The 26,277-nt window shown below is 35.6% G+C and overlaps 1 protein-coding gene across 1 annotated transcript in view; it reads left to right on the plus strand.

Annotated features, from left to right (window-relative positions):
* The window catches only part of DNAH17 (dynein axonemal heavy chain 17), a 299,993-nt gene that overhangs the window by 183,828 nt on the left and 89,888 nt on the right, over positions 1–26,277 (plus strand). The window contains exons 48-56 of the mRNA XM_051995475.1: positions 3,345–3,447; positions 4,703–4,850; positions 5,234–5,325; positions 9,167–9,328; positions 12,295–12,459; positions 12,649–12,840; positions 14,373–14,639; positions 18,145–18,306; positions 19,797–20,030. Of these exons, the coding sequence (XP_051851435.1) occupies positions 3,345–3,447; positions 4,703–4,850; positions 5,234–5,325; positions 9,167–9,328; positions 12,295–12,459; positions 12,649–12,840; positions 14,373–14,639; positions 18,145–18,306; positions 19,797–20,030 (1,525 nt within the window). The remainder of the gene's footprint in view (positions 1–3,344; positions 3,448–4,702; positions 4,851–5,233; positions 5,326–9,166; positions 9,329–12,294; positions 12,460–12,648; positions 12,841–14,372; positions 14,640–18,144; positions 18,307–19,796; positions 20,031–26,277) is intronic.

The following is a 26,277-nucleotide window of genomic DNA, read 5'->3' on the forward strand; positions in this document are numbered from 1 at the left end:
CCTCTGGAATTTTCTTGGGTCACTGTATCAATCCAAATAACCAATTCCACAGTTGATCCTCATTACAACATTACTGTTACTGTGCTCAAGGACCTCCCAACTCTCACTTTACTTTGCATCAGTTCCTATAGATCCTGCAATGTTTTCCTGAAACTATGTCTCGTCATTTCCCACAGCACAATAGTATTTCATTGCAATCCTATACTGCCATTTGTTCAGCCATTCCCCAAATGATGGACATCCCCTCAATTCCCAATTCTTTACTACCACAAAAAGAGCTGATCTGGGTCCTTTTCCTTTCTCTTTAATCTCTTTGAAATAGTACTAGTCTGGTATTGCTGAGTCAAAGGATATGCACATTTTTATAGCTCTTTGAGCATTATTCCAATTTATTCTTATGAATGATTAGACCTGTTCACTACTCCACCAGCAGCTCCTTATTGTATCTATTTTTCCTTTATACCCTCTAGCATTTGTCATTTCTGATAGGTGTGAGGTGATATTTCAGAGTTGTTTTAATTTGTATCTCTCGTCAGTAGTGATTTAGAACATTTTTACATATGGCTATAGATAACTTTGATTTCTTTTTCTGAAAACTTCTTGTTCATATTTTTTGACCATTTAACGATTGGGGAATAGCTCTCATTTTTGAAAATTTGATTCAGTTCTATACTCAATGTATATTTGAAAAATGACACTTCTATCAGAGATGTAATTTTTTAAAATACTACTTCAACATCTATGTTACCTTTTAGTATAATGTAATTTTAATTAGGTCTTTTTTAAAATTTTGAGTTCATTATTGTTACCCCTGCCTTTTTCACTTTAACTAAAGCATAATGGATTTTGTTCCAGCCCTTATTTTTAACTGTATATCTTTTCTTTTTCAAGTATGTCTCTTGTAAATGATTTTGGTATTTAATCCAATCTGCTCTCCATTCCTATATCCAGACATAAGAGAAAAGAAATAATAAAAGACATAACATTATTTAAAAAATAAATCAGTGAACAAATTCTTTGGGAAAGTATCATATACTTTTCCTAGTGGAATACCTAGTGGACAAATAGGTGACTTGGTGGAGAGAATCCCAGGCTTGGAGTCAGGAAGACTCATCTTTCTGAGTTTGAATTTGGTCTCACACAATTATTTAACCCTGCTTGCCTTAGTCTCCTCATCTGAAAAAAGAGCTGGAGAAGGAAATGGCACACCACTCCAATATCTTTGCCAAGAAAACCCCAAATAGGATCACAAAAAAACTGACACAGCTGAAACTACTGAACAACAGCAATTGTCCTTAGCAGTTCAAGAAGCATGGAGAGAGTAGCAGTGGCCTGAGGGTCTTAGAATCTGTGCCTGGTAACTAATACTTGAAAATTTGCTCAGCCTACAGTTTCTTTTTTAAAATATATATGATATAAAATTTAAAAGTTTTTGTACAAACAAAACTAATGCAGACAAGATTAGAAGGGAAATAATAAATTGGGAAAACATTTTTACAGTTAAAGGTTCTGATAAAGGCCTCATTTCCAAAATATATAGAGAGAATTGACTCTAATTTATAAGAAATCAAGCTATTCTCCAATTGATAAATGGTCAAAGGATATGAACAGACAATTCTAAGCTGAAGAAATTGAAACTATTTCTAGCCATATAAAAAGATGCTCTAAGTCATTATTAATCAGAGAAATGCAAATTAAGACAACTCTGAAATACCACTACACACCTGTCAGATTGGCTAGAATGACAGGGAAAGATAATGTGGAATATTGGAGGGGATGTGGGAAAACAGGGACACTAATACATTGTTGGTGGAATTGTGAATACATCCAGCCATTCTGGAGAGCAATCTGGAGCTATGCTCAAAAAGTTCTCAAACTGTGCATACCCTTTGATCCAGCAGTGTTTCTACTGGGCTTATATCCCAAAAAGATTTTAAAGAAGGGAAAGGGTCCTGTATGTGCAAGAATGTTTGTGGCAGCCCTCTTTGTAATGGCCAGAAACTGGAAACTGAGTGGATGCCCATTAATTGGAGAATGGGTAAATAAATTATGGTATGTGAATATTATGGAATAATATGGTATAGGAATTTTATTGTTTGGTAAGAAATGACCAATTGGATGATTTCAGAAAGGCCTGGAGAGACTTACATGAACTGATGCTGAGTGAAATGAGCAGGACCAGAAGATCATTATATACTTCAACAACAATACTATATGATGATCAATTCTGATGAACCTGGCCATGTTCAGCAATGAGATGAACTAAATCAGTTCCAGTGGAGCAGGAATGAATTGAATCAGCTACGCCCAGCGAAAGAACTCTGGGAGATGACTATGAATCCTTACATAGAATTCCCAATCCCTCTATTTTTGTCCACCTTCATTTTTGATTTCCTTCAGAGGCTAATTGTACACTATTTCAAAGTCCAATTTTTTTTGTACAGCAAAATAACTGTTGGACATGTATACATATATTGTATTTAACTTATATTTTAACATATTTAACACGTATTGGTCAACCTGACATCTGGGGGAAGGGGTGGGGGGGAGGAGCGGAAAAGCTGGAACAAAAGGTTTTGCAATTGTCAATGCTGAAAAATTATCCATGCATATATCTTGTAAATAAAAAGCTATAATAAAAAAAGAAAGAAAAATATATGTGATATATAAACTTTATATATATTATATATAAATATGTACATATTTTATATATAAATATATTTTATTTTTAAAAATATGTACAATACATTTAAACATTTCCATATCTGACATGTTGTGTAAGGAAACAGACTAAAATGGAAAAAAAAAATCATGAAAGAAAAAGCAAACTAATTTTTTGAAAAGGTAAAAATAGTCTGTTTCAATCTGCATTCAGTCTCCATAGTTCTCTTAATGGATGAAGATGGTATTTTCCATCCCAAATCTTTTGGAATTGTCTTGAATCATTGCATTTCTGCCTACATTTTCAAACCTCAAGAATTCCACCCCCCCCAAAAAAAAAAATCATTTTGATTGAGAAACAGTGTGTATTGGCTAGGATTAAAATTGGAGGCAGGAAGATCAAGGTTCAGAGCCTACTTCACACATTTACTATGTGACACTCAGCAAATAATTTAAACTTGGAGGTTCATTTTCTTTATCTATAAAGTGAGAATTTTTATACCGAGAAGTGCTTTGCCAAGACAAATGTCAGTTGTTTTTCCTGGGAGGACAGAGAGAAATGGGCTATTTCTTTTGATCACATCAACCCTGACATATTAAGTATTTCTTGAAGTGATCTAAGTAGAAAGGAATGCTTCGGTTTTGTACTGAATTGATCCAAGACATGTTTTCTCCTTATACAGGTATGACAGAAGCAAACTGACATTAAAAGATATTCACAACTGTCAATATGTTGCTTGCATGAATCCCACTTCAGGCTCTTTCACCATTGACTCCAGACTTCAGGTAGACAAGGAGAAAGAGGAAATGATTTCTGCATTAATAATGTGTGTGTGTGTTGTATGAAAAGTATGGCAAGTGAAGTATTTGATTCCATTTTCTTTTGTGGGAGTAAGAGGTTGGCATTGGGAGCAGAATTCTAACAAGCAATTTTTATTTCTGAGTTAAAAAGGCACAAAATGCACCTCAAATTTTTAGGGAGAGAAGAAGCAGAAACAAAGTTAGGGGAAGGTGCAGTTGAATAAGCAGGATGGGGAATAGCTCAGCTGGGGTACAGCCACTAGAGAGAGAGAGTATGACATTGGTGTCTCTATTTTTTAACTAATTCTTACTAACCAATTACTGAACTCAGCTGGTTCTTTGGAAATGTTAGATTGCTCAAATTTTTGATGCATTGAGGCAAAGCTTTGATTACTCTGCTGTGGTTTTGGTTTTATTTGGAGGGCTGAGTCCACATAACTAAGGAATTTATCATTAAATACTAGAGGAGGAAAGAAATGTTAAGAGAGTACCTCATTTCTAGGCAAAACCAGCAGATGTGTATTGCCTTGAATGCCTAATCACACCTATTGCTAAACAGAGAAGAAAAAGAATTTCATGAAATGAAATTAAAAGACCATTTCAGTGTCTCACCCTTAAAAATAAATTCCTTGTTGTCTTAATTTTATAGTGTAACCTGGCTTCTTTTATTTAGTCTTTGAGAGAAAATTCACTGTAATTTTCCAGAAAATTCTCCAATTCACCAAGGCTAACCAATTAACTAACTTTTTTTTTGCCAGCTGGGACAAATAAGGATAGACCCAAACCAGATATTATGATCCTAAGCTAGACAGTTTTTCTACCTAAGCTGCCAGGGGAGAGATTCACCCAAGAGTGAATAGGCTCAGATAAGGGAAGAAGGTCTATCAAAGGGGAGTGGGCAGAGGAAGAAAGGCACAAACACTAAGAAAGTTCTGTAGATTGCCCTTTATTTTTTCCCCCAATGGGTTCACTCCAGTTATCACCCTTTCCCAGTGTAACACAGAGGAGGTCACCCACATCCCCATTTTGTGGTTGGTTAAGGATCCTCAGAGGATGAAGTTTTTGGATGCTTCCTCAGATGGGAAACTCTTCCCCCCTAACCAAATCCAGATGAAGATAGGCAATAGAGAGTCTGTTTGATTTCTGGAGAATTTGGCCTTCAGCACTCCCTGTAATCAGAGAAGATAGGCCTAAGGACATTCATTAACTTTTTTTTTTTTTTTTTTTTGCCTTGATATAGAGACACTTTTGTGTGTTTGCTGTGAGTTTCCCTGGACAAGAAGCTCTGATGTCAATTTATAACACAATCCTTTCACAGCATTTATCCTATCGATCTGTCCCCATGTCGGTTCAGAAAATTAGTGCCCAATTGGTCACTTCAGCACTTGGTAAGTTGTAACTATCCACATTCATTTTAGTATTTATAAAAGCTACTATTTTATGGAGGCTGATGGCTTCTTCATCTTTTCCTCTAGTAAATATTTTATTTATATATTTAAATCAATATTTTTAAAGGATGCTATGTTTCAACAGAGATGTTATGAAATCCAATTGCTTCAGTGGAAGGGTAGAGTATAGGAAATTCAGTATATAGAAGTGATTTACATGTCAACAGAGAAGTAAACTTCATCTCTGTTCAGTTCTGCAAATTTCTTATTTAAATTGTATTATTTCATAGTCCATTTGCTTTAGAAACATCATTTTAAGTTCTATACTTCCTGAGACCATTAAGCCCATAGAAGAATCAATGTGTGCATTTTTCCTATAACAGCCTTACATCAGAAAATCTCAGCAACCTTTCTTCCAACGGCCATTAAGTTTCATTATATCTTCAACCTCAGGGACCTCTCCAACATTTTCCAGGTACTATTTTCTTATATTTCTGTGGCATTTCTGTGATCTTTCAGCTCAAAATTCTATTTTATCAGTATACACTGATTTTCCTTCAAAGGGAATAAAAACATAGTTTGTGGAATAGAGGAACCCGTATAGAAAGCAAAAATTTTCATTCACCTTGGCTTGCTTGCTTTTAATCTTCATGGCACCCACTAAAACAGTATGGCACAAGGTTAATTATAATTTTTATTAATTTTAATATAGCTTACTTTTTATGGTATTTTTGGATTTGTAAATCTATATATACTTAATCTCATTTGATCCTCCCAATAACTTTGTGAAGAGATATTATTGTTATTCCCATTTTACAGATGAAATTGGCTCAGGAAGGTTAGGAACCATGCTAAAGAAATACATAAGAAAAGATTCTATTGAAAATCTTCCTGATTCAAAATCCAACACTGTCCCTGATACTACACAATCTTTCTTTTAAATAGTAAATAAGGGCCTGAAAGATATGGACTCAAATCCCATCTCAGACACTAAGTGATATGACAGTAGAAGAGCCATTCTCTTCTCTGAACCTTGAGCAACAACCTAGAGCTTATCTATTAAGTCAAAGATGGATTGGTGAAGGGAGTTCCCACACAAGCCATTCCCTAACCTGATGAAATCACAACTTTTTTGCATATTCAATATTCTCATGTTTGTCTCTCATGAAATCTTTTTTTTTAATGAAATAATTTTTGCTATTTTGAACTTGATGAACACTGGCAAATATGAGTAGCTGCCTATCATGCACATCATGACTTTCTGAAGTATACACTGCATCAAACAAATTAGTTCCAAAACTGTTTTGCCTGTCTGTTTCTTTTTGAGCTTGCTTCCTGTGTACTCTTTAATTTTTTTAATATTAGCTTTTTTTTTCAAAATACATGCAAAGCCCTTTTTGTAGTGGCAAGAAACTGGAAACTGAATGGATGCCCATCAGTTGGATAATGGCTGAATAAATTATGGTATATGATGTTATGGAATATTACTGTTCTGTAAGTAATGACAACAAGACGATTTCAGAGAGACTTACTTGAACTGATGCTAAGTGAAATGAGTAGAACAAGGAGATTATACATAGCAACAAGATTATACCATGATCAATTCTGATGGACATGGCTCTCTTCAACAATGAGATGATTCAAATCAGTTCCAATTGTTCAGTGATGAAGAGAGCCATCTACATCCAGAGAGAGGACTGTGGGAACTGAGTGTGGTTCACAACATAGCATTTCATTCTTTTTGTTGTTATTTGCTTGCATTTTATTTTGTTTCTCTTTTTTTCTTGTGTAGCATGATAATCGTATACATATGTATGCATATATTGTATTTAACATTTATTCCTACCATGTTTAATATAAAAAATAAACAAAATACATGCAAACATAGTTTTCAACATTTGCTCTTGCAAAATTTTGTGTTCCGAATTTTTCTCCCTTTCTTCTCCCCACCTCTTCTCCAAACAGCAAGTTATCCAATGTGTTAAAGCCATGCAATTCTTCTAAACATATTTCTACATTTATCATGCTGCACAAGAAAAATAAGATCAAAAAGGAAAAAATGAGAAAGAAAAAAACAAACAAGAAAAAAGGTGAAAATACTATGTTGTGATGCATATTTAGTCCCCACAGTCCTAGCTCTCCACATCACAAGACCATTGGAACTGGCCTAAATCACTTCATTGTTGAAAAGAGCCAAGTCCATCACAATTGATCATCACATAATCTTCTTGTTGTTGTGTACAATGTTCTCTTGGTTCTATTCACTTCACTTAGCATCACTTCAAATAAATCTCTCCAGGCCTCTCTGAAATCATCCTGCTGATTGTTTCTTATAGAATAATAATATTCTAAAACATTCATATATCATAACTTTTTCAGTCATTCCCCAACTGATGGGTATACACTCAGTTTCCAGGTACTTGCCACTACAAAAAGGATTGCTACAAACATTTTTCATATGTGGGTCCCTTTCCCTTTTTATGATCTCTTTGGGCTACATACAGAGCCAGCCTGCTGGATCAAAGAGTATTCGGTCTCCTCTTTTAAACACTTCATTTTTTTCAACACTATCATCTCTCTGGGCAGCTAGATGGTGTAGAGGATAGACCACTGGATTTAGATTCAGGAAGATTTATCTTCATGAGTTCAAATCTGGCCTCAGACACTTTCAAGCTGTGTGACTTCAGGCACTTAACCCTGGACTTAACTTAAGACTATTTGCTTCAGTTCTTCATCTGTAAAACAAGCTGGACAAAGAAATGGAAAACCACTCCAGTATCTTTGTCAAGAAAAACCTCAAAAATTGGGCCACAGAATCTAACATTACTGAAATGACTGAACAACAATAAATCATCTCCTCTCCATTGTCTTCTCCTCTTGGTTAATAATAAAATCTTCCCTTATAACCAATAATCCTAATTAAGCAAAATTGGACATGTCAGCCATGTTCAAAAATGGATGTCTCATTTTTCACTCCAGTCTGTCATCTCTAGCAATAGGTAGAAAGCATGTTTCATCATCATTCCACTGGTCACTGCATAGGTCGGAGTTCTTAAGTCTTTCAACATTATTTTTTCATTACAATATTATAGTTATTGAACAATTGTTGTCCTGGTTCTGCCCCTACTTTTAAAAATCACTTCATATAAGTCCTTAACATATTTTTTTCTTAATCCATCCCCTTTTTATTTCATTATTGGATGAGAATTTTCCATTACATCCATATGCCATAATTTATTCAATCACTCCCCAACTGATTGGTAATCCCTTTGTTTCCAGTACTTTACTGCAACAAAAAGTACTTTTATAAATATATTTTACATATCTTTTCCCTCATTATTTTAATTCTTCAGGAAATAAGTCTAGTGGGAGTATAACTACATCAAAGGCTAAGCATAAATTAGTGATTTGTTGAGTGTCATTCTAAATTGCTTTCCAGAATGGAAAATTTGACCAATTCATAGTTCCACCAACAAATATCAGCTTGTTCTCCCGCATCCTCTCCAACAATAGTTATTTTTCCCTTTCTGTCTTTCTTGACATGTAGATGAATGAGGTAAAAACTCAGTTGGCTTAGTAATTTGGAACATTATAACTTTTCTTCTTTTGGGAATATTCTGTTCACATCTTATGGGTATTTATTTATTGGGAAATGGCTCTTTTTCTTACATGTTTAAATTAGTTCTCTGTATATCATGGATATCACATCTCTATCAGAGAAACAAGCAAAAGTTTGTTTTCTGTCCATTAACTTCTTTCTAATTTTAGTTGCATTGATTTTGCATAAGTTTTCATTTTGTAATCAAGATTGTCCACTTTCTACCATGATGTCTTTAAATTATTGTTTGGTCAAGAATTCTTCTCTTATCCATAGCTACACAATATATTTCCTTTACTCTTCTTTCTGAAGGCATCTTTAACTCAGCATTGCAGAGAAATCCCAACACCCCCACCCCCACCCTCCTATCCCAGATCAATCTATTAAGAAACAATATGTGATACAGTGAGGTGGAAGGGGGATCCTAGACCTGGAATTGAGTTACAATTCTGATAGTAGCATTTTCATGCCCACAACATCAACAATTAATTAGATTTTGTATAGATTCAAATCATGTTTCTAATATATAATGTTTGTGTGATCCATGCAAAAAATTTCACCTTCCTGGGTCTCAATTTCTCTATGTAAAATGAAGCATTTGAACTGCATAGCCTCTGAGTACTCTCTCAGTTTTAGATCTACGATAGATGAACTGTGTTCCTAATTTGCTTCTCTCTCAGAGTCAAAGATTTCACACTAACTAGTTTGTGTTTGGCAGGGACTCTTATTTTCTACAGCAGAAATCCTCAAAAGTGCTTCTGACCTTGTACGGCTATGGCTACATGAAGCTGAACGGGTATATGGGGACAAACTCATTGATGAAAGAGACAAAGTTCTATTATATAGACTCACTGTAACTTCAACCAAAAAACACTTTGAGGTAAGTTATAGCACTGGTTTCCATTGTTCAACTTGGTGTCTACATCAGATTTGTATGGCTTCTAATTGGTCTGGGTCTCTTAAATTAAGTCTGAATGTGTTCAGAAAAGTCCTAGAGGGTCCCAGTTAATGACTTTAGGAAACAATGGAATAAGAATGAGAAGTTTCTCTAGGTACTCAAGACAAGTAAGGAGATATTAAGAAAGCACCAAATGGCCTATGAAGAAATCTAGTCACTTGACCCAGATGAACTACATCTAGGTACCAGTATTTTGTTAACTGAAAAAACTGGCAGGCATGATTGTTATGCCTTGTCTTCAATTCCTGTAGATATTCTAGACTAAATCATTATAAAATGGTTGTTAATTCTGAAGGACTTATGATGAAAAATACAGTCTCTCTCTGGGGAAGAAGAGGGACTGCTAAGAGTAAGGCATAAGACCTTTTAGCCCAGAGGAAACCTGCTGACAATATCTGATTTGGCTCCCTATTTCCCTATTTTCCTGAGAAGTCAAGGGCATGACCACCTGTATTCTACTTGAAGCAAGGATACTTAAAGCAAGGTGTTTACTCAGTGTGATTGATGAAATAATGGTTCTCTAGTTGGCATATACTTATACTAGTGATGTAATGGTTCTACAGTTAGCACATGCTTAGTGTGCTGTAGTGATGTAATTGTACTAAACTATTTAAGGGCTGAGAAGACTGGACACTAGTGTGTGTGTTCCAGCTTGATCTCAGACTCCAGACTCCAGACTCCATTCTTGACCATCCTCATGTTGGCTCTCCTGCCTTCATTACTTCTCCACCTAAGACCAAGGTCCGTTCAGAGATTTTCCAGAAAGTTAGTCCAGATATTACAGGGGCCAATGTGGTAAAAGTTCTGTGGTGATATAGGCCAGGAAACTATGTTTGGTTCTATGTTGTTTTAATATTTTTATCAGTGATCTGAATAATATAGATGACATGCCCTCAAATTTGAAAATGGAGAAATCTGGGAGGATAGCTGAAACAATAGATAACTGAGTCCAGATCCAGAAGGATCTTGATAGACTAGATTTGTAGGCTAAATCTAATAAGAGGAAATATAAATGGGATAAATGTAATTTTTTTTATTTGAGAGTATGCACACACACATACATACACACAGATTCATAGATAAAAAATATCTTAGAGTTAATGTAAAGTAAGTTCAATATGAGCCTGTCATGTAAAATAATTGCTAAAAACAAACCCAACAAACAAACAACAATAACAACAAAAAAAAGGAAACTTGGGTTTCATTAAGAGAAAGTTTACAAGAGTGAGATTACATGACATTGTGTACAGGACTAGGGAAAAATGATTCCTTTGCAGATCTATGTAGAACTCTGTGTTCAGTTCTGGGATGTGACCAGTTGAAGGAATTAAGAATGTTTAGTCTAGAGAAAATAAATCTCAGGGGAGACATGATAATTGTCTTCAAGTATTTGAAGGACTATCACATGAAAGCAGGATTAGATTTGTATGCAATTAGTATAGTATCTGGTGCATTTTTTGTTGTTGTTCAGTCATTTTTCAGTCATATCTGATTATTCATGACCCATTTGGGGTTTTCTTAGCAAAGATACTGGAATGGTGTGCCATTTCCTTCTCCAGTTATTTTACAAATGAGGAAATTGAGGCAAACAGAGTTAAATGACTTGCCTAGGGTTATACAGCTAGTAGTAAGTGTCTGAAGCCAGTTTCAAACTCACAAAGAGTAGTCTTTCTTTTCTTTGCCAAGCCTGGCATTGTATCCATTGAGTCACTTAACTACCCACTTGGTACATAGTAGATGGTTAATAAATGTTTGTTGACTGAGCGCAGAACTTTGAGCAGTAGATAAAAAGTCCATTTTAGGTTTGCTGTCAGAAAACTTCTTAATAATTTAGAGTATTCCAAAAGGGAATGACCTCCCTTCAAGAGAAGAATGATTCCTTCTTCCTTGGCAATTTTCATGTAAAAGCTAGATGGCCACTTGTTGAATTTATAGTAGGGATTCATTTTGTATATCAATTAGACTTGATGGCTTCTAAAGTGATTCCAATTCTTAGTGAAATCACAATTTCCCTGTAATTTAGTCTTTTAAAGTTGCAGCAGACAAATTTTTTATCTCCTTGCAGTCAATCTGGTAATGAATCTTTTAAAATTTAGCTGGGGTATTACTTACATATGAGATGTGTAATTTGGCCTTACCTAAACTCACAGGTTTTCCAGCTTGAGTAGGGCCTGCCATAATTTGTACTTTGCTGGAATAGCCTTCAAGAACCTAAAGTTAGCTTCATGCCATAATGAATGTCGGAATAGAATGTTAATAGAGACCTATTATTATTTTTTATATTATTTATATGGATAATAAGAATGACTTTTACTATTTACATTTCTCTTTAGAATTTATAATGTGCTTTCAAAACCATTATCTTGTTTATTCCTCTCAACAAACCTGTGAAATAGGGCAGATATTCATAATACATATTTTACAAGAGATAAGACTCAAGTTGTTGATAAGCAGTTTTTCTATGATCTCGTAGCTAACAATTAGCAAATCAATGATTAACAACCACTAGATAAATATTCATGTAAATGAATAATTTCCCATAATCAAGTTGAAAAATCCCCAAACCAATACAACAAATATTTATTAATTTGTGGCATTGTATTAGGCTCTAGTGAAATGAAAAATATTCTATGCCTATTCCCTCCAAGTTTCTATTCTACTGGAACATGTCCTGCAGTTGTGCTACTGGCTTTCCTTGCCAAATTTCCTATTTTACTGAAAGTTCCACTGATATGGACAGGGTAAGATGAGTTATTGTAACCTGAGCCCCAAGAAATTCTGCCCTGTGGCTAAGTATTCTTTATAAAGGTGGTCCCACTATGTGAGATAGTTATTGAGCACCTAAGTTACTATAAATAGCCTATGATATTCTTTCTCCATGTGTATAGGAAATTGGTGACAACATTCTATTTGCTAAACCAAATATCTACTGCCATTTTGCCCAAGGGATTGGAGAGCCTAAATATTTCCCTGTAACTAACTTGGCAAATCTGAATAAACTACTAGTGGATGCTTTAGACAACTACAATGAAGTCAATGCAGTCATGAATTTGGTGAGTAGTACTAGAGTCAGTGGGAAACATAAACTATTATTTAGAAATACTACTTTTTTGCTTCACAATTTGCAAATATAATTCTTGGTTTTTATTTTGACATATGAGATGTCATAATGAGATAAATAATCATGTTATGAATAAAAAATATAAAAATATTAAGGCATAAAATATTTCTGGTTTCTTTAGGTATTATTTGAAGATGCAGTATCTCATATTTGTAAAATTAATCGCATCTTAGAGTCTCCCCGAGGAAATGCCTTGCTGGTGGGAGTAGGAGGTAGTGGGAAGCAAAGCCTCTCCCGCTTGGCTGCATATATTAGTGCCCTGGATGTATTTCAGATCACCCTAAAGAAGGGATATGCAATTCCAGATCTGAAGGTAAGAAACAACTTTTCATCAAACTACTTCTTGAGATTGGATTTTAAAGAAAATCTAACATTGACAAAACAGATGAGAAAAATAAGGAATAGAAATTACTCATATATACATAGAGCTTTAATGCTGACTAAGAACTTGCCATTCACCTAACTGCCAATTTAGTATACGAAACCCCGGATTATACTGCCAAGGAGAAAGGAATAATGGGGGAAGGAAAGGAGGTAATTGAAGCTGTCAGCACAAATTGGTACAGGTACAAATCCATCTTCAGAAACCTATCTCTGTCAATTGGAAGCTATATGACGATGAACAAATCTCTTCCTTCCAACACTAGAGATATTATCCGATGATCTTATAATAACTCTCTGAGCATTCAGTTTCTGGATTTATAAAATAGGGACAATACCCATAGTACCTTACTCCCATTGGGACAGCTGGAATCAGGGGAGGGAGAGAGCAAAATTGCCTGACCCTACCCCTCTTCCCCAGACCCAGGCTGTACAGATCCCATGGGGGAGCTAAGCAGGAAAATCTGTTAGTGGGGGCTCTTTTGACTCCTTTCCTAACAGTTTCCTCTTTATTTTCCCATCTCTGACTGGACATTGAATTCCTTCTCTATTTGATCCCTCAGGCTCATTTCTCTATCCCCAATAATGACTAGACTAACCACCCTAAAAAATAAATATAACGTTTCATGGATGACTCACCAATTACAAAAATTTTGCTAAAATAGAGGACTACCAATTTTTGTCATCTTTCTGCCATTACAACTTTTTAAACCTTTGAGTCTTGTCATCTGACCTACTCACTTGTCTCCTAGGCCTCTCCAACACATCCCTGTATAGTCTCCCTAACTAAAGTGTGAGCTCCTTGAACATCATTTTAATTTATCCATTTGTATGCCCAGTGTTTTATACATAACAAACACTAAATTTTCATTTATTCATTCACTGAAATATTGTAAAGCTCAAATGAGATAACATTTGTAAACATTTGGCAAATTTTAAAGCAATATAAATACCAGTTAGTAGTTGTAGTCATAAATTCAACTTAGAACATGGTGATTTGAGATGCTAGTGACAGCTACTATCCTCATTTTATAGATTAACAATGGTTGAAACTCAAAGAGATAGTGTTTTAAACTAAGGTGTTAACTCTGTTGTCTTTCCTTCCATTTCATCATTCTGTTCACTTGCCTTAGTTCAAGACAGCCATTTAGGCTAAATTTTACATATTAGCTAGCTACTAATTCTCCCAGAACCATATTCAGTTTTGCACAAGGCTAGTTTAAGTAAATCTTATCCCCAAGCCAATCTAACACTTTCTGCCATTCCTCTTTATATGGAAAAGAGATCATTTCCATCTGGTTTTCCAGAATAAAGATTTGTATGCTCTACTTTCACTTTCAAGAACTCCCTAGAGAAGGAAAAGCTGTATCAGCTATAATGAAACTTTAGAGTAGAAATTTCTCAATGAGAAAGCCATTGTCAATTTGTTGTGTCTCTGATATGTGTCTCTGATATTTGTTTTAGATGGATCTGGCTGCTCAGTACCTAAAAGCTGCAGTGAAAAATGTGCCCACTGTATTCCTAATGACTGACTCACAAGTAGCAGAAGAACCATTCCTGGTGTTGATCAATGACTTGCTGGCATCAGGAGAGATTCCTTCCCTCTTTCAGGATGATGAAATAGAGAACATCATCTCTTCTATGAGACCACAAGTCAAAGGTGTTGGCCTTCCAGATACACGTGAAAATTGTTGGAAGTTTTTCATTGATAAAGTACGAAGACAACTCAAGGTAGGAATCCCTTGAATTCTGCATGTCCATTGAGGGTTGAAATTGATGACATTATTTTCTAGATTTCTTGCACATCTGTTCAGTGAGTAAGTTTGTGTCTTATTTTTAATTAATGTAAGTTGTATAGAGTTGGGGAAGGTAGTTGATTTCCACATAAATGTCACAACTGGATTTCAGAGTTGTTAATTGTTTTGTTGTTCATGACCCTATTTGGGGTTTTCTTTGCAAAGATCCTAGAGTGGCTTATCATTTCTTCTCCAACTCATTTTATAGGGTGAGGAAACTACAGCAAACAGGGTAAGGTGAATTGGCATAGAGGTTACTTAGCTATTAATTGTCTGAGACAAGATTTAAACTCACAAAAATGAGCCTTCCTGATTCCAGGCTCAGCACTCTATTTGCTGTGTCATCTAGCTGCTCCAGATTGCAGAGTACATAGGGATAAGTAACATTTAAACAGATTGGAGAGGAGAATTTTTAAAAAGAAGACAGAAAGTTATGAAAGTATTTGAGCATTCAACAAAATTTTATATTAGATTCTTGAGGGGATAGGAAAGGGATCTGCTAGAATTTAATGAGTCTCTGAGAAGCAGAGTTACATGGTCAGACCTTCACTTTAGGAAGACAAAAGTTGAGAAAACTGAGTGGAAGATGTACTTAAATAGGGAGAGACTTGTGGCAGCTAAATCAACCATTAGGCTTTGCATTAGTCAAAGTAAGAAGTGACAAGGATTTGCACCTGAGCTGTAGTGTTAAAGAAGAGGGCATAATCAAGAAATATTCCAAAGGGTAAAATAGGCATTAGCAATGGGTTTGCTATACAGGAGTATGGAAGGGGTTGTCAAGAATGAGTGAGAGGTCAGGGTGATACCTAGGTTGTGATCTTGGGGAACTACTGGATAGAGAGAGAATTGTACTCTCAATAGTAAGAAGGAAATTATGCGAAAGAGAGGTTTTGAGAGGAAAGATGAATTCAGTTTTGGACATAGTGATATCTAAAAGACATCCAGTTTGAGATGTTTAATGACAGCTAGAGATGTAAATCAGCAGAGAGATTGGGTTGAAAAAGTAGATCTGAAAATCATCAGCATATACATGATAATTGAATCCATGGGAGCTGATGAGGTCACCAAGTAACATAATGTAAATGAGGATGAGAAAGCAGTGGAGGACAAAACTCTGAAGGACATGGTTAGCTACCAAATGCGACCTGAATGAAGATCCAGCACAGGAAACTAAGTCACTGTCAGAAAGGTAGGAGCATGGGAAGGAGTATCACAAAACCAAAGAAAAAAGAGTTTTCAGAAGAAGAGGGTGATTGACAGTGTCAAAGGCTACAGAGAAGTAAAGAAGAATGAAGATCGCTTCACTAGAGTTGGTATTAAGATAGCATTAGTAACTTTGGCGAAGACTTTAGAGTGCCTTGGAGAAAAAAGATCAAATCAGTCAAAACTTAAATAAATTCAGGCTACTTACTGAAAAGGTCAAATGCTGAAGCTGAAGCTTAAATATTTTGACCACTTAAGGAGAAGACAGAATTCATTCCCAATGTTGGGAAAGATTGAAAGTGAAAGGAAAAGGGGGACAGCAGAGGATGAGTGAATCAATTGTGTCATCAAAGCAATGAATATGAACTTGGAAAGACCTCAAGAGATAATGAAGTATAAAAGGGCCTGGCATGCTATGGTACATGAGTCATGAAGAGTTGGACATGACTGAACAACAAAACAATAATAAAAGTAACTTGGGAAAGAGCAGTTTGGGATGAATGATAAGGTTAGAAGTTAGATTGTAGAGAGTTAAGAAGAGAGTGAAAGGAAAGGAAGTGGAAATACCTATTTTAGCTGGCCTTCTTAAATTTAGTCACAAAATGAAGAAAGATGAGGCAATAGTTAGTGCAGCTAGAGGAATTAAGTGAGATTTCTTTTTTTTTTTTTTTTTAAGTAAAGGGAAGCCATGTACCTATACATAGGCAGTAGGAACAGAGAACTATATTGAACAGCCCAACTCTGTCCAGTAGAGATATTTATCAAGAGGGACAGTGTAAGGGTATCATAAGAAAAGAAAAAAAAATCTGAGCCCCCATCCTGGAGTTGTGAGTTGCCTTGGCCACACTACATTCCCTATGTGCAGGCCTCTGTTCTAATGAATACCTCTTTCACACTAATGCTACTTGGTTGTAAGAGAGAGTGCTTCAATTTTTATTGAGAATTGTTTACAGCTTAATGTGCCATTTTATTAAGTGATTACACCTTGATGTAATTGTGTGACAATTAAAGAAAATCTATTGGGAAGAGCCAGACTCACAGAGGATCTTCAGCGTGGGATAGACATCTCTGAAAGATCCTATGAATACAAGTTAGAGTGTATATTAGAGAAAGTGATATATCTATGTGAACAATAATATAATATTAATAGAATAGAATATTACTATATTTATGTCTAGATATAATTAACTAATGTAATTTAAGCTTTTAACTGGCATTTCCTGTTAAAGAAATTCAAGCACCAGAAAAAAACCCAACACTTTTGCATATGCAATATGACAGGTAGGTCTCAGAAGGATCTGGATATTCAACATTATTTTATTTTTATTTATTTTTATTTTTATTTTTATTTTTTTGCTGAGGCAGTTGGGGTTAAGTGACTTGCCCAGAGTCACACAGCTAGGAAATGTTAAATGCCTGAGGCCAGATTTGAACTCAGGTACTCCTGATTTCAGGGCTGGTGCTCTTATCCATTGCACAACCTAGCTGCCCCTCATTCTATATTCTTAATTCTTTAATATTGATAACATAAATTAAACCAGAATTTTAAACTATGTTTGGAAATTAAAATAGAGTATGGGGAAGAAAACCACAACCATAGTGTATTGTATGTAATAGGTATTTGATAAGTAGAATATCATACTTCTATGATAAACAGAATGTAAGCAGGTTCTTTTTTTCATTTTGACTCTGCATCACTGGAGTGAAATAGTGCCTGGCATATTATAGATGCTTATTACATCTTTACTGAATGAATGGGTCATCTCATAATCTTCTCAAAGCAAGTTGAGAAAATCCTAAGGCTAGGATACTAAGTTTCCCAGAGCTAAGTACATTGTTACTCAATCCACATCCTCCAAAAAGTGTTCTTGTATGCCAGATGGGGACTCTGATCCCACTTTCCTACTTTTTCAAGATCCTTCCTTATCTTCTTTGATCTATTGGTAGACAGCTACTTCTCTATTCCCCATGCCCTCCCCAGTCAAAGGTTAATGTTGCTGACACCAAAACAATTGGATAGGTTTATAACTTCCTTCTATCACACACATAAAACACCAATGAAACGAGTTTGATGTCACAGATGTGTCTAATGCAGAATGAAGATTATTAGTGTCCATTTTCATTTTCACTCACAGCAGTCCTTATCTGCTTCTTTTCTTTCAAAATGAGGTTTTAAAAAGCTGACATGATTTGTTGTTTACTCAATCAAGTTAATTTTATCTCTGTTATCCAATTAGGTTATACTGTGTTTCTCTCCTGTGGGCTCCACGCTTCGGATTCGAGCTAGAAAATTCCCAGCTGTGGTCAACTGTACAGCTATCAACTGGTTCCATGAATGGCCTGAAGATGCCTTAGTATCTGTCAGTGCTAGATTTTTAGAGGAAACAGAGGGAATTGAGGTTAGCAAATCAATCAATTGGTTTTGCCTGTCACTATCTCTTCCAACGCTAGTTAAGGTGTCGGCTAGATCCAAAGACAAGTCCTCTTCCATATAATCTGCATGTACTATTCTGATTTTCACAAGTCATTTGTCTTTAGCAGAAAAATATTTGCTATGAGGATAAAACAATATAAGACCACCCTAGTTTTTGTTCTACTTTTGTTTAATTTTCATTAAGAGAATCACATTCACAATATTTGCATTAATTGTCTTTCTGGAAGTCATCATTAAACCATGACATATCCTGCACACAAAATATGTTGCCCAAGAAGGCCACGTGTTATTAATTTTGAATAAATATGTTGTCAATGAGTTAGAATTCATCTAAAGTTTTTCAATCAATTAAAAAAATTTAAGGTATTAAATACAATACTTTGCTTCCTGTCAAGGAAGATCTTATTTTGTTTTTGAATCCCTAATATAACAGTACCTTGAAGATATATTCTGTGCAGTAATTGAATTGGATTCAGTTGGATTCAAATATTGAATTGAATTGGATTTGCTTGCCAAAATGATGCTGGATAACTAGATTTGTATCCCAACTGGAAATAAAGGATGGGAATAACTATATTATTGATTTGATCTCATAATAATGCTGTGCACAGTGTGTGTGTGTGTGTGTACATACATAAACATTTTATTTTGAGAATTTCTGGGGAATTATATGATACTTTTTGAAATAATTATGGCAACCTGTAATGCTGTATTAGTAGATGAAATTTAGATGAACAGGTTTCTCGGAAAGGCTGTGTGATATAGGAGAAACAATTCTGGAACTAGTGTTTGAAGACTTGTATTCAAATATGAGCTCTGCTACTTGCGTGATCTTGGGTAAATCATTTCCCCCATCTGAGCCACAGTGTCCTCATCAGTCAAATGAGGGGATTGGATAATATCATCTCAAAATCCTTCCAGTTATGTCATTTTTAAGGGCAAATGAATGAAATCAATTATGCCTCTCTCTGAAAAAGAGTTAGTCTGTATTGGATAACAGCTGCAAACTCACACACCCCAAAGAATGTTGCAAGTGGAAAAGCTTGCTGAGAATTAAGTCTTTTCCATGTATTGCATCAGTCATTGCATGGAGAATTGTTCCACTTAGTCTTTGCCCTAGTACACAGAGATCAAAGGGTCATGTGCTGGAGTAGAGGCAAAAGAGCTTGGTTGAAAATGATGTTTTGAGACAAGTTTTACAGCTTTCATGCATTGATCTTTCCTAAATCCTCCAAATGAAAGGACAATACTGTGGCGCTGTGCGTACCTAATGTGTTGACCTTCACCATACAAATGGGGAACATGGATCATGGCAGAGAAGAGCAGATTTCCTTCCCCTACACATATCAAGGGGGAAGGCAGAAGAAGTACAGAGGGAGCATGAAAGGGAAAATCAGGCATGGTAAATGATAATTCTGGTTAATTATGGGTAAATTCTATGTCTTGTTTTTATAGAAAGACGTAAAAACTTCCATCAGCCTTTTCATGAGCTATGTGCACACAACTGTTAATGAAATGTCCAAAGTCTACCTGGCTACTGAAAGACGGTATAATTACACAACCCCCAAGACCTTTCTGGAGCTGATCAAACTGTACCAGAGCTTACTAGCTAAGAAAAGAAAGGAACTCATTGCCAAAATTGACAGGTTGGAAAATGGTTTGATGAAACTGCAGAGTACTGCTTCTCAGGTAGGACATCAAGAATTTGAGATCCTGATACCTTCTAGTCAAAATATGTTCTTAAACTTCCACATAATTTGATCCAGGTTATCATGGGAGTTCTGTGGCCTTCTCCACAGTAGTTCCTTTTCCTCAGTTTCTTCTTATTTTGTTCTCATTTGTTTTGATGGGAATTCAGATAGAAACACTCCTAGAATCTGTTATCCTATTGTTATATTCAGTATTCTATGGAAAGGTAGATAAAATACTTGATTTTTGGTAGTTGCATTAATAGTATTTAGCTATAAACTAAATACTATTTAGCTATAACCCTGTAAGTTCTCTAAAAACTTCCTTGAAATACCTCCAAGAGCAAATGACAATGGGGATCCTATTCCTTCTTACCTTTGATCATCTCTTGCAGGTATTGCTATTTTGAAGGCTTTTTGTCTGTATGTAACTTGGGATGGAAACATTTATTAAAAGATTTCTTCTTCTTAAGTTTTGTGAATTAATGTTTTCTCCTGGCAATTGCAGGTGGTAATTTGGTCTTCTGTACAATTGTACTCTGATAGTCTGGGTTAGGTACAATTTGTTAATTGAGTTCTCCAGGACATTTTGAGATCTATATCAGTAATATATGTTAGTCTATGAAAGATAGAGTGTTTCTGATGTATAATTTGAGCCACCAAGTTCTATATTACTAGGTATTCAGTAGATAATCAGTTTTTACAACTTTCAGTGAAGGACTATATTTTTTCCAGTTTCCTTGTCTAGACTATACTGATTATGAAGCCCAGGACCTTAAGTGAAATTCTTTTGCAGTCGCTGGTGGCAATGATCTATGTGACATGGAACAAATCTCCTATTTTCCTTAGCTTCAGTGCCCTCACAATTAAGGGATTGAACTGGATGATATCTGAGCTACCTTCCAGATCTAGATCTCTGACCTGGTCCTGAATTGCTATCAAAATGTTCTCCTGTTTCCATAAACAAATCTATAATTACATTAGTGTGGGAGGAGAACGGAAATTGACACCCCTGATCAATTGGTTCATGCCTCCCTCCCCCCATAGTCCAGCTGAAATTATAGAGACAACCAGCTATTAATGTATTAAACAAAAGTGCTAATATGATTATACCCTTTATGAAGTATAACCTCTTCATGGATTGGAGGGCAACGTGCCTTTGATTTTCTGAAGACTAATAACATCAAGGCAGTTTTTAAACAGTTTTCTAGCTAGGAGATAGTCAAGGTAAGAGACATCAATAAGCATAACTCATCATGGTCTAGAAGAAAGTAATCCAAATCATTCTGGCTCTCACTGATAAGCCTGACAAAAGTGCCCAGATCAAGCACACTTAGCCCTAATTGCTTCAAAATGAACACAAACACCAATTATTGTTGTTTTGGTCAGAAACCCAGAGGGTCTTCACTTCCCAGATTGGTTCCCTTATTTATTTATTTGTTTGTTCATTTGTTCACTCATTCATTTATTTAAATTAAGGAGGTAAAAAAAGATCTGCCTTATTTCTTACCTAGCCTTAATCACTAACGGATGGTTGTCTCAGTAAAACCAAGACCTATTAAAGAAAGGCTACAGTCTCCCACTACATCCTGGGCCATTTCCAGCTGTCTGGATCTCTGTCTGGTCACTGGATTCAGATGGCTCTGGAGGAGCAAATCCTGCCTCACTGAAATCCAGTTCACTTGCATATCATGATATAACTTCTTTGAAATTATGTTATCTTTAGGAAGGACAAATGGCAATAGCTATGAAAAAAGAACCTAATGCTGAAAGGGGATCCCTCATAAACTTTTCCCTTGCACTTCCCCCAGAGGACGTGGAGGTTTGGCGGGAAGAATTTTTTTTTTTAAATAACTTTTTATTGATAGAACTCATGCCAGGGTAATTTTTTACAACATTATCCCTTGCATTCACTTCTGTTCCGATTTTTCCCCTCCCTCCCTCCACCCCCTCCCCCAGATGGCAAGCAGTCCTTTACATGTTGAATAGGTTACAATATATCCTGGATACAATATACGTGTGCAGAACCGAACAGTTTTCTTGTTGCAGAGGGAGAATTGAATTTAGGAGGTATAAATAGCCTGGGAACAAAAACAAAAATGCAAGCAGTTTATATTCATCTCCCAGTGTTCTTTCTTTGGGTGTAGCTGCTTCTGCCCATCTTTGATCAATTGAAACTGCATTAGCTCTCTTTATCGAAGAGATCCACTTCCATCAGAATAGATCCTCAAACAGTATCATTGTTGAGGTATATAATGATCTCCTGGTTCTGCTCATTTCACTTAGCATCAGTTCATGTAAGTCTCACCAGTCCTCTCTGTGTTCATCCTGCTGGTCATTCCTTACAGAACAATAATATTCCATAACATTCATATACCACAATTTACTCAACCATTCTCCAATTGATGGACATCCTTTCATTTTCCTGCTTCTAGCCACTACAAACAGGGCTGCCACAAACATTTTGGCACATACAGGTCCCTTCCCCTTCTTTAGTATCTCTTTGGGGTATAAGCCCAGTAGAAACACTGCTGGATCAAAGGGTTTGCACAGTTTGATAACTTTTTGAGCATAGTTCCAAATTGCTCTCCAGAATGGCTGGATGTGTTCACAATTCCACCAACAATGTATCAGTGTCCCTGTTTTCCCACATCCCCTCCAACATTCCACATTTTCTTTCCCTGTCACTCTAGCCAATCTGACAGGTGTGTAGTGGTATCTCAGAGTTGTCTTAATTTGCATTTCTCTAATTAATAATGATTTGGAGCATATTTTCATATGTCTATAAATAGTTTCAATTTCTTCGTCTGAGAATTGTCTGGTTTGATTTCTTATAAATTAGAGTCAATTCTCTATATATTTTGGAAATGAGGCCTTTATCAGAATCTTTGATTGTAAAAATATTTTCCCAGTTTATTGTTTCCCTTCTAATCTTGTCTGCATTTGTTTTGTTTGTACAAAAACTTTTCAATTTGATATAATCAAAATTTTCTATTTTGTGGTCAATAGTGATCTCTAGTTCTTCTTTGGTCATAAATTCCTCCCTCTTCCACAGGTCTGAGAGGTAAACTATCCTATGCTCTTCCAATTTATTTATAATCTCATTTTTTTATGCCTAGGTCATGAACCCATTTTGACCTTATCTTGGTGTACGGTGTTAAGTGTGGGTCAATGCCTAGTTTCTGCCATACTAATTTCCAATTTTCCCAGCAATTTTTGTCAAATAGTGCATTCTTATCCCAGAAACTGGTGTCTTTGGGTTTGTCAAACACTATCTTATTAAAGTTATTGGCTGTTTTATCCTTTGAACCTAACCTATTCCATTGATCAACTAGTCTATTTCTTAGCCAATACCAGATGGTTTTAGTAACTGCTGCTTTATAATATAATTTTAGATCTGGTACAGCTAGGGATGGGAAGAATTTTTTACCTCCCTGTTGGCCACAAAGCCATTTAGATCCCAGTTACTTTTCTTATTAAGAGACATCATACCCAAAAGAATGTCATTTGAGGCAGCTCTAAGAATTGTGACTTAGCAGAGAAGAGGGCCAATTATAAATTTAAGGGATAATTAACCCATGTATTTTGGAGTTGAAGACCAAAATACAAGGAGTCTTAAAGAATCTCTCTGAGTTCCTTTGCCCAGCAGAGATGCTGTATCCTCAGGAGAGCAGTGTGAGGACACAAAAAGAGAAAGGATATTAGGACTCCAAAGTGATAGAGGCAAAAATTGCCTCTTTTTCAGTATACAAGTGTACAGATAGTTCCTGCTTTACATAAATTTACATAGCACAAATTCGACTTTACCTAAAAAAATTCTAAAAGAAATCCTCATTCCAAAATAATAATAATAACAATAAGGAGAATGCCTTTGTGCAAACCAGATGCTGTATGATTAAGATGCTGTATAACGCAAGAAATGTAAATGGTGGTGGGAAGCTGAGAAGTATCTCTTAAGCCAGTTCCATCTTGTCTATAGACAATAAATGATACTCTCCCTGAATTCAATAATTATCCTTTTATTTTCATTATGGCTGGCAAGAAACATGCGTTAGAAGGAGAAAGTGGGTCATTTTGTGTTAATCAACTTGGAAATGAAAATGAAAATAATTAGAAAATATGAAGAACAAAAATTGTCATCAATACTATGTAAACTTGATCTTTTTTTAAAAAAATAATTACATGGATAATTTTCAGCATTCACTCTTACAAAATCCTGTGTTCTAAATTTTTCCCTCCCTTCTAATTCCTTCTCCTAGACAGCAATTAATCCAATATATGTTAAATATGTGCAATTATTCTATACATATTTCTATAAATATTGTGCTGCACAAGAAAAATCAGATCAAAAAGGAAAAAAATGAGAAAGAAAACAAAATGTAGGTAAACAGCAAAAAAAAAAAAAAGTGAGAATATTATATTTTGATCCACACTTAGTTCCCACAGTCCTCTCTCTGGGTACATATAGTTCTCTTCATCACAAGACCTGAACTTAATCTTCTTAGGATTCAAGGGAGACACCAAAATGTTGGGGTTCCAGACTGGCATCACGAGGTATCTCAAAAGAATTTGAAGGATCAGACCATTATACACGGCAACAAGACTATACAATGATCAGTTCTGATGGATGTGGCCCTCTTCAACAATGAGATGATTCAAACCACTTCTGACTGTCCATCTACAAGAGAGGCCTGTGAGAGCTGAGTGTGGACCACAACATAGCATTCTCCTCTTTCTGTTGTTGTTTGCTTGCATTTTGTTTTTTTTCTCAGTTTTTTTCTTCTTGATCCAATTTTTCTTGTGCAGCAAGATAACTATATAAATATGTATACATATATTGGATTTAACATATATTTTAACATATTTAACATGTATTGGACTACCTGTCATCTAGGGGAGAGGGTAGGGGGAAGGAGGGGATAATTTAAAACAGAAAGTTTTGCAATGTCAATGTTGAAAAATTACCCACGCATATGTTTTGTAAATAAAAAGCTTTAATAAAAAAATAAAAAATAAGATTTCTCCATCTACTTGAACCTAATGCATTTGGGATTTGCAAATTCAAACCTCTTTTGTATCACTCAGAAAATAAATCTCAGAGCACTGAAAGGAATCAATAGTCAACACTACCTTTGCATTATTTTGCTAATTATGTGTTATTTCTACTCAAACATAAGGCATGGATAACCCTTCTTATTTCTGAACAATGGTTTATGCACTGCTTCATTAAGAAATGAAGTGTTTTTTTTTTTTAAATGATAATGGCATTCTTTTCAAGGTTCTACTTATTTCAGCTAATGCTGCAGAAGCTCTCCATCTAGATGATTTTTAAAAATAACTTTTTATTGATAGAACCCATTCCAGGGTAATTTTTTTTACAGCATTATCCCTTGCATTCACTTCTGTTCCAATTTTCCCCTCCCTCCCTCCACCCCCTCCCCTAGATGGCAAGCAGTCCTTTACATGTTGAATAGGTTACAGTATATCCTAGATACAATATATGTGTGCAGAACCGAACAGTTTTCTTGTTGCACAGGGAGAATTGAATTCAGAAGGCAGAAATAACCCGGGAAGAAAAACAAAAATGCAAGCAGTTTATATTCATTTCCCAGTGTTCTTTCTTTGGGTGTGGCTGCTTCTGTCCATCTTTGATCTGAATTAACTCTCTTTATTGAAGAGATCCACTTCCATCAGAATATATCCTCAAACAGTATCATTGTTGAGGTATATAATGATCTCCTGGTTCTGCTTGTTTCACTTAGCATCAGTTCATGTAAGTCTCATCAGTCCTCTCTGTATTCATCCTGCTGGTCATTCCTTACAGAACAATAATATTCCATAACATACATATATCACAATTTACTCAACCATTCTCCAATTGATGGGCATCCTTTAATTTTCCATCTTCTAGTCACTACAAACAGGGCTACCACAAACATTTTGGCACATACAGGTCCCTTTCCTTTCTTTAGTATCTCTTTGGGGTATAAGCCCAGTAGAAACACTGCTGGATCAAAGTGTATGCACAGTTTGATAACTTTTTGAGCATAGTTCCAAATTGCTCTCCAGAATGGCTGGATGTGTTCACAACTCCACCAACAATGTATCAGTGTCCCTGTTTTCCCACATCCACTCCAATGTTCCACATTTTCTTTCCCTGTCATTCTAGCCAATCTGACAGGTGTGTAGTGGTATCTCAGAGTTGTCTTAATTTGCATTTCTCTGATCAATAATGATTTGGAACACTT

This window comes from Antechinus flavipes, chromosome 4, assembly GCF_016432865.1.
Source record: "Antechinus flavipes isolate AdamAnt ecotype Samford, QLD, Australia chromosome 4, AdamAnt_v2, whole genome shotgun sequence".
NCBI classification, from domain to species: domain Eukaryota; kingdom Metazoa; phylum Chordata; class Mammalia; order Dasyuromorphia; family Dasyuridae; genus Antechinus; species Antechinus flavipes.